The sequence below is a fragment of the Setaria italica genome, chromosome IX (genome assembly GCF_000263155.2).
Source record: "Setaria italica strain Yugu1 chromosome IX, Setaria_italica_v2.0, whole genome shotgun sequence".
Lineage (NCBI taxonomy): Eukaryota > Viridiplantae > Streptophyta > Magnoliopsida > Poales > Poaceae > Setaria > Setaria italica.
In genome coordinates this window covers 54255151-54264524 of record NC_028458.1, presented here as the reverse complement: position 1 = coordinate 54264524, position 9374 = coordinate 54255151, and the positions used below count along the sequence as shown (strand labels likewise).

General features: G+C 46.3%; 1 protein-coding gene across 1 annotated transcript; it reads right to left on the bottom strand.

The window, feature by feature from the left end:
• Positions 1-4448: 4448 nt before the first annotated feature.
• LOC101781214 (ubiquitin carboxyl-terminal hydrolase 3) lies at positions 4449-8783 on the bottom strand. The gene is made up of 6 exons (XM_004985340.4): positions 8480-8783; positions 7638-7754; positions 6611-6709; positions 5841-6026; positions 5538-5719; positions 4449-5215 (listed from the first exon to the last, which is right to left on the bottom strand). Exons 1-6 carry the CDS (start codon positions 8594-8596, stop codon positions 4816-4818), a joined length of 1101 nt encoding a protein of 366 aa, XP_004985397.1. The 5' UTR covers positions 8597-8783; the 3' UTR covers positions 4449-4815.
• Between the last annotated feature and the right edge of the window lie 591 nt (positions 8784-9374).

Genomic DNA, 9374 nt, shown 5'->3' with positions numbered 1-9374 from the left:
TTCAAACACAGGCCACGTCATCGTATTGGGCCCATCGGAAGGGACACGTGGGCGTGCGGGGATCAGGATTGGGGGAGGAACGCCAACGCTAAAATATACATGGTGGTAGGCTGTTTTTTAGCGTCGCTAAAAAATTGGGGAAGGCTTAGGTGGATTGTTGGAGTTCATTTTTTCTCTCTTTTTTCCTAAAAAAAGTATTGGGGGTAAGATTAGCAGCCTCTTGGAGTTGCTCTAATTGAATGTTTTTACCCTCGCCTGATAAAGTCTAAACTGATCTTGAATTGGATTTTACGTTGACTCCCGGGAGTTCCTAATTACGTTGGTTGTAAATAGAGTATCTGCATGGATGTAAATTAATTCCACGTACATTCTCCCGGGAGATCCCAAATTGGATTGTACGTTGACTCGGTTCTGAATGCAAAACCGACGAGCTTTCCAGTGGTCGGTCAATCATGTACAACTCCCCTGCTGCCTTGGCGGTAGACAAAACGGGGATGCGATGAGAGCACATCGCATCCTGGAGATCCCAATCTCCATCAGCTCTAGCATCCATCTGAGCATCTTGCTTGGAAAATAAGAAGAGCTGACCATCTCTCGCCGGCGTCGCGGTTTGGGAGTCCAAAGTCGCTATCGTGCGCTACGTTTTTCCTCTCCAGACTCCGGAGTCCTGCGGCGACCAGTGATGGGGGCGACGGCCGCCGGCCGCAGCCAGAGCTCTGCTCGTATCTCGCGCTCGCGCGCCGGCGGCAAGGCCCACACCCAAGAGACCGACGACCGACCTCTCTCGGCACCTTTACAACGTGTCTTTTTCGACAGGAATGTTACTCGTGCCTTCTGTACAATTTCCCAGAATGGCACTTGGCAATTGTCCCGATTGGCGATCACCCAGTTCACCACAGCATTTGCGTTTTGGACCAGCTCTAGTCTTCGTGATGCTCACCGCTGCACTGTTTCTTTCCTCTGCAGCTGCCCTCTGAAAGCAAAACGAGCGTGATTTCTACAGGAGAATTCACGCGTCCACGATAGCAGCGACAGCGAGAAACGTACCGTTTTCACGGCATTTGAGGGGGACTTCTCCCAGATGTGACAGTGTCGTCTCGCTACGACGTCGTTGCTTCAGATGCCTGCCTGGCTGGATGGTTTTGTCAGGTTTCCCTGTCACACCACGGAGTCAGAGAGACGCCCAGCAATTCTTTCCCTCGCCTGACGCTGCCATCTTCAGACCATAATTATCTGCCTAGTTGTCACTGCATCTATTCTGAATCAGGAAATTCGCGGCAAGGCAAGTTCATAATAACTCAGCATGGATCCATGAACTAATTTTTAGTCGGGTCATATCGAATATTTGATACCAATTAACTCATTATAAAACTAATTACATAAATGAGGGTTAATTTGCGAGATAAATCTATTAAACCTAATTAATCTGATGTGATATGGACTAAAGTTTAGTCCGATGTAACCAAACACCCACGATGAACCAACTCTGGAAAAGGAAAAAAATTCCTAGCAAAACCCAGCAGCTTCCTGGTCAATCGTGTACAACTCCCTCCTACCCTGGCTGAAGACAAAGTGGAGATGCGATGACCACACGCTGCAGCTTCGTTAGTCTATCTCCATCACGTTTCAAGAGTGTCTCTACTAGCATCCCTCCATCTGACGACCATCTCCCCGCACCACGTTTTCCTCTCCCGAGTCCTGCGGCGACCCCAGATGGGTTGCGGCGGCCGCCGCCGGCACCGCGCGGCGGGAATCCGAGACCACAAGCAAGAAGACGCCAAGGCCGCCGAGACTTGGTCGTCGTCGAGTCCGGGAGCCCGAGCCCGCCCTTATCAGGTTATCATTTCGAAGCCAGGCATGATGGGCGCACACGTGAAGGAAGGTCGCATGAGACACGAGCGCTCTTATCGACCGGCTGCTAGTTGTGCGCGCTCGCTAGCCGTCAGGCATGGAGCCGACTAATCGAAGCAGATTTCGCAGGTCGAACCAGAGACCTGGCGCTGGCAGAGCCCTTATCAAGTTATCATTTGGGAACCGGCCAGGATGGCCGCACGCGGCAGGCTGCTTATCTGTCGGCAGGCTGGAGCTGGAGCCTGGAGGCATGCACTCGTTAGCCGTCAGGCATGGAGCCGACTGAATGGAAGCGAATTCGTCGCGTTTCTTTTTCTGTCCCGTACCCGCGCAGCTAGCGCAGGGGGCATTGTGACCCGCGAAGTCGCGATGGAGAAAGCGTCGTGCGGCGTCGACACTGTTCGTCGCGCAGCTGTAAACGGTGTGTGTGCCGGTGTCCACGCTGCCGGTTACTGTATTTCCCCGGGGAGGGTCTGAATGTCTGATCCTTGCAGGATAGGGAAGGCGTCGATACCCTCTAGAAAATGGAGATGGACTCCTCGTGCCATTTTTCTACGTTGATCTGCAAACACTGCGTGCAGAGTCCAACACACACTAGCAAACGAACAAACGTCCGATGCTACCGTTGGATTTTTGAGGCAGGATCTTTCTTTTTTTATGAAAAGAAAAAGTACCGGATTGAATTTTCCATCATTTACATTTCAGACTGGGATATCATGCATGGTTCAAACCAACAGCAGCTGGTAAAATAAATCGCTATGAAACGCACTTCCCCATAGAGCATCAGGTTGTTGAAAAAGATTGGGACGACACGAAGGATTCTTTGAATAAACCCTAACAGGAACAGGACGAGTTTACTTTTGCTTGATCGGGCATATTCCGGGTCTCGGATGTCAACTCCTCCGGTGTTGCGGAAGACACGGCGCTCGCCGAAGCGTCGCGCGTCCGGCCTCCGGCGTCCACACCGGTCGTCTTGTCCTGTAAACGGAGCGCCAGTTTCCACGCCGCAGTGTCCGGCTGCCGCCCAAGCGGAAAAAAATTCCGTGGGGACGCTCCCCAAACTTGCTCCCGTGCGGACCTGTGTTTCAGATGGCTGACGTGTGAAAGACCCGGCGCATCCAACGGATCACGATTCCTTAGCTCTAGGCATACATTCACGTCGTCAGCTCGGCTCCAGGCGCTCTCGGTTGGCCTCTATCTTCTCATCCGCCGCCGATCGTCCGCTGGAGACATCGGTGGCCGAGACGGCGTGGGGAGACTTCGACCGCGAGAGGGAGACGATTGGTAGCCAATTGCTACTTCTTGAGCCTTTGTCATGGTTTTGTCTGCTCTGAAAGGACCATGACCGGATTCATGGCCTCCTGCCGCCGTAGTGCCTTCCCCTTCCTCCATGTAGACTCGGAAGTGCTCTTATTGGTTAGATCTTGAGTTTGCTGGGTAAATTTCTTGTTCTTGATCTCCTATTGCTAATTTGCTTGCATAGACTCGAACAAAGAGCAAGGCACGTATGAACAGAATCTGTAAGAAATTTAATTGAACCATGCCAATGGATTAAGTCGATTAGGTAATCCACCCAGAAAAAATCTCCCAAGAAAGATTGCGCTGCAAGGTTGGTAGGAAGAAAGGGTAAAAGTAATAACTACTCCAATAATTGACACTGAAGATGAAGGCCCGAAGATGAATGGGACAGTGAACAGCAGAACCGTGGTAACTGATCGGCACCGATGCATACTTGATGGCGCGCGAATAGTCAGTCAGGGGCTCAGGGACGTTGCGTCGCTCCAGATCCTGAACCCGGATTTGGTTGGCGTCCATGGTGCGTGTGATGGAGGCCGCGGACGGTGCTCATGCTGCCATACATGGCGAGGCACGCGACAACGCTTGCCAGGCCACTGAAGATGGCGTAGTCGGGCATCAGCAGTGCTGCACTTGCCTATTCTGCTGCTCTTCCGGTCTTGCCCATGGCCGCCACCCTCCTCCAATCGACGCGACCACAGCCCATGGTAGTAGTATCGCTCTTGTCCATATCTGCCGCATCCATCATGTTTCGTCCCGCCAGTAGTGGCGGTCGCTGATCTCCGCCCCGCCCGCGTTGTTCTTCTCCGGCGACGGTCACGCCGTGGCTCGTCCCGTTCGTCGTCTCGGCCACCGGGGCTAACCTCCGCAAACGAGGAGGACGGAGGCGAGCCGCGCCTGGAGCCAAGCCGACGACACGAGTGCGTGCCCAGAGCCAAGGAATCGCACCTTGTCGTGATCCGTTAGATGCCCCGGGTCTCCACGCATCAGGCATCTGGGACAATATATGTTAGTTGATGGCACAAAAATGCATTCAAAATTAAATCAAGTATCTAGTTATTGAGCTCACCTCAGATACAGCTTCCAACCGGGGAAATACCTTGCTTGGCAAAGGAACAGTACATAATAGTCACATAGTAAGCAATCCGTAAACTCCCTCCGTCCCGAAAAGAGTGCATTTCTAGCTAGGTACCTGAACAAGTGTTTATCCAGATTCATAACTAGAAATGCAGTCATTTTAGGACAGAGGGAGTATACAGGAAAGAAAAGCTGTTGAGGATCCCACGAGGATCGGTACGAGCTTTTCATCTCAAGAAACAAAATTTTTACCTTCAGCCAGAAGGTTTCCAAGATAGCATCTCTCTTTACATGACTATAAAAGTTTTCAACAAGCATTATTCTGGAATTGATACAGCCTGTATGCAAAGAACTAGATGAAAGAAATAGGAAGTACAAACTAGCGGGCCTCTGCACCTATAGCCTACAGCCCTTCCAGGAAACTTGTTTTATTGCCAAGAGTTGATTGCAACCTAACATTTGAAGCTAAACGGCCTCACATTCTGCTTATTCTAGTTTTTACTTTGCACTGCGTATCCTATATCATCAGGCGAAGGAAGCGTCGGAAGGAAAGGAAAAGTATATAACTAATCACATGGTATCAGAAGCACATCAACTTTTTTCTGCAAGGCTTTCATAGAAGAGAATGTAGCCATTATCAGTGTTGCCACTGAACTCTTGTGGTGAGCCAAAGAATGCCTGTACCATGGACTCGTCAGTCATCTCAACATTCTCATCATCGAAGAATAACCAATGATTGTGGCTCTTAACCAAGCTGATATAGTGGCCATGATTTGGCCCACTTCCAACATGAACTACCACAGCAAAAAGGGAGTATTCCAAGTCTGAGTTGTCAACAGTGTTGAGAAGTTTAAGCTCCAGCGGGAAAACCACTCGATATGATAGCTTCTTGTAGCGCTGAAGTTGCTCAATATACTTGAAACGCTTGAGATGAATTACCAGGATGTTTGGTGGTTTCTTTATCTTCATTCTTTTCTGAGCTTCCTGTAAACTGAAGAGAAGAACAGTTTTTTTTATCGTACAAATATATGAAATTGCAAAAATGGTGTGTCAATTTTGATGTATAAATATCATGTTATTAATGACAAAAGCAAAAGAAAACGTCTCACAGTCAAAGGACAACCACGCCATTAGCCTAGAAGTTCTACATGAGGAACTGAGTGATTTGCAGTAGATTTTCAAATACACATACAAAAATGGGGCAAAACAAGCAAGGTCAACAACTACACAGCCTTTGCCTCAAATTATATTCTACAGAATCAATGTTCGCATGAGGAAACTATGGGCAATCAAAGGGGATAGGAACAACACACCTGCAACATTTGTCACAGAAGAACTTATCCTCGGCATTCAAAGTCTCTGTCGAGCTGAAGTTCTTAAGACAGCTCGTGATTGAACTATTCTGTTCAATGTCCAGGCTCAGGTCAAAAAATGTTTCATCTCTATCAGTCACAGTTTCACATCTCAGACATCTTGTTTCATTAGTCAATATTCCCTACGGAAAAAAAAAATAACAGGCTCATCTCCAAGATTGTAACAAAACATAATCTGGAGTTTATGCACATGCCATAGGTATGCACACAAAAGCATGCTGTAAAAAATGAATGAAATCTCACCTGGAAGCATTTATGGACCCATGTAGCAGCTGATTCTTTGTGACAGCCATTGGGTAGGCCATTAATAGGGCCATTGGAATTCTTTTGCAATGAGAGATTTTGAAGGGACTCTCTTGCAGCATTATGTTCCTTCTCTAGAATGTCAACGAGCTCATTCAGTAAAAAATTCAAAAACTCGTGAGCATCCTGTAAATTACAGCAGTGTTGAGTTCATTCTATACAAAAAGATAAAGGTTACACAACAGCTATTTAAAAAAACATGTAAATGGCATGATCTTGGAAGTGAACTAAAATCCCATGCAATAATGAAACAAACATCTGTTATAATTTTTTTTAAAAAAGAGCATATTTTTATAGGAAGTGAACTATAACTTGTTTCGAGAACTAGTCAGAATAGAGATGGCCTTTACCAAGCAAACGCATATATGGAACACAGAGTACAGTCAGGATGTATAAGATTCAGATAGGCTGGACTGTTGGAGTTGGCAAAAAGCCCCCATGATTTCCTGATATTGCATTGGTGGTGAATACAGAAACCTCGAATTCAGTGTTGCATCATTTCACATAAAACTTCTGAAAAAAGACATCTCGACAAAACTACAGCAATTCATGGGAAAAAAAACTGCATTTAGATTTAATAAACTGTCTCAGAGGGCCAGTGCACAATACTTCAAAAGTTGATTTGCACAGCATAATTCGACCATGTGCTTTCTCTGTTGCTCAAATCTGTGGAATACATATCGACAGATGCCACTAACTAAATGTATTACCTGATGCATATAACTGCGGAAAATTTCATTCTGTTTCTTCAATCGTTGTATAAAACGCTTAGGAGCAATGACTCCAGTTTTCTTCTTCTGATTACTGATCTGTAAGGCAAGGGAAAGGATAATTATGCCATCGCAATAGATCATCGATTCCTTCGTCAGAGTACTCCAATAGTCACTTGTGTCCAATAATAGTAGCTCACTACCTCATACTAATAAAAGGCATCCAGGTAAAAGGAATTGCCCAAAACATTATAAAGATTTCAGACTTGAAAAATAGAAAACAACAATGCAATTGAGGAGCACCCGAATATCCTTATCAGTACAAAGTCCAATACAAATCTATCCATGAAAAGACAGCGATCAACCAAGGCAACAAAGGATCATGTCCTACAAATTTCCATCCTGGGTCTAGATTTGTTAAATTACAAACATCAATCTGTTGCTTAGAAGTCCAAATTATTGAGTTTTTCAGAGGTTACCAGAAGATGCTATACAGTCCAAGTAACATAACATAGTATAGGTCTCTCAACTAGAGCCCTTTTTAGTGTGCTCCTCTTGCACTTTTTAGAAGGTAACGTATGTAAGGCAACCTTGGCATTTCATTGCTGCGGACTAATTTAGCACATAGAATGTTATGCCACAGCCACCATAGAAAATTAACTTGGAACATTATAATTGTGATTTCTAACTGAGGACAGAATAACTATAATAGCTAGTAGTTCAGTCAAAAAACTATAATTTCTAGTAGTCAGTAGAACTATAGGCATCTCATAAAAAACTGTCAGATTTACTAGCAAATTTCCTGGAGGAAATCCATGCTATTCAATACACATGCATTTAATTAGCAATTGCAGTCATCTTTAGGTACAGCTTTGCTCAGTCCAAATCACGATTAATAACTAGCATCTCTTACACTTTGGCTCAAGACTCAATATGTTTTACTACCAGTGATTTCTACATGTTGCAGCATTTAAAAAAAGGTTGAGGATGGAATAACAATTGCAACAACCGATAGCCGCAGTAGTACCTGAGAGAACAGATCAGCCAGGCAGGTTAGCATGTTCTCTTCAACATCTCCGGTGCTTTTATTGCTTGCATAGTACTCCAGCAATTGATCACGGAAAGGAACACAAAAATAAAGTGCCTGAAACAGGAAGCAGTGATCACACATTATCAAAATGTTGCTGACCAAAATGTCCCGCATCCAAGGCAACACTCCTAAATCTGAACGGAGAGCTTTGCCATGATGCTTATTCGTGCATTTTAAATTGTTAACACATAAGGAAATTATGAGCCACCCCAATCCCCCTATGTCAAACAAATGTTTCTGACAATAATCTCACTTCCAAGGCAACACTCCTACATCTGAAGGAAGAGCCTTACCATTATGCTTATACACACACAGAAACTATGAGTCACCCCAATACCCTGATGTCACACAAATGTTTCTGATAATAATCCAACATCCAAGGCATAGCTCCTACATCTGAAGCGAGGAGCTTACCGTGATGTTATACACGCATTTCAACACATACAGAAACAACGAGTTTTCCCAATTCCCCGGTGTCAACCAAATAACCAGTCTCTCCATTCACACAAAACATTACGATCTATGATCACGTTACAAATTAAAACAGGAAACACATCGTCACTCGGCAATCACAGAAATTCCCCACTCGGAAAATCTGGCGCAAACCCGCGATCTTCGACGGAAGCATCACACGAGCGCAATCACCCCGATACGATCTCGCAGAACACGCATCGCTCCTCACCGCCCCGCACGGAAGAGACCCAACAAATCCCCAGGCCTTTGAGGGGCGGCGACGAGGACAGGAGCCGAGAGATTCAGGCAGGCCCCGGGCGGCGTACCTGCAGGACGCTGTTGCAGTAGCAGGTGTTGCCGAAGTTCTCGAGGCCGAAGTAGCGCTCGCCCTCGGGGAACTGCTCGCCCAGCGCCTTCTCCAGCCTGGAGCTCGCCGCGCCCATCACCGCCGCCGCCCAGCTCCCATTGCCCGCCGGCACCCGCGCGGCTGGCTCGGCGCGATCGGCGCGAGGGCCTGTCGCTGTTCTGGCCTGGCTCGGGCGGTGCGGGGCAGGAATTGTACTGGCGCAGTGAAACTGTTGCGATTGGGGAGGTTGGAACAGGGGAGGAAAGAAAGGAGGAAGAACACACGAGGATGGGGGAAGCCAACGAAGAAATGGGCCAAACCCAAAGACACAAATGCCCCGAAGTGGACATCGCTATGCCTGGTTTTCGGCCTGTCCAGCCGGCCTCTTTCGTCATGGCTGAATCTTTAATTCCACGGCTCAGATTAAGCTACGGATCGGCAACGCCTGTAACGGAATTGCTTTCTTTAGAAACCTCATTATTTAATCGAGAAAAAAGGATCATTAGATTCCATCCATTAAAACATAATTATGTCGATTTGAAGCGATTCATGATGCGGTGGTATAAGTAGCTCAAGTGGCAAGTAGATTAGGGATTCGATTCACTATTTTGGACCTAAACAAGGTCTAAAAAAATAGGTTCAGTCCTAGCTACTATTCCCTCGGTCCCAAATTACTATTCGTTTTAGCTTTTTTAGGTACGTAACTTTTGATATGCACCTAGATATACACTAAATCTATACTAAATCTATGTATCTAGAAAAGTTAAAACGAATTATTATTTGGGACGCAAGATTTCTATTAAAATTCCCCTCTAATAAAAGGTCTTGGAAAGAGACCAATCTTTTAATAGCAGTACACGTCCAAAAATGGTCTA

What these genes read in the sequence shown, in the direction of transcription:
- LOC101781214 (XM_004985340.4), bottom strand. Translation starts at nt 8,596, where the DNA reads ATGGGCGCGGCGAGCTCCAGGCTGGAGAAGGCGCTGGGCGAGCAGTTC. An exon ending in TGGCTGATCTGTTCTCTCAG is followed by an intron (nt 6,710 to 7,637) that starts GTACTACTGCGG and finishes CTTGCCTTACAG; the next exon opens with ATCAGTAATCAGAAGAAGAA. An exon ending in TCCGCAGTTATATGCATCAG is followed by an intron (nt 6,027 to 6,610) that starts GTAATACATTTA and finishes TGTAATTTACAG; the next exon opens with GATGCTCACGAGTTTTTGAA.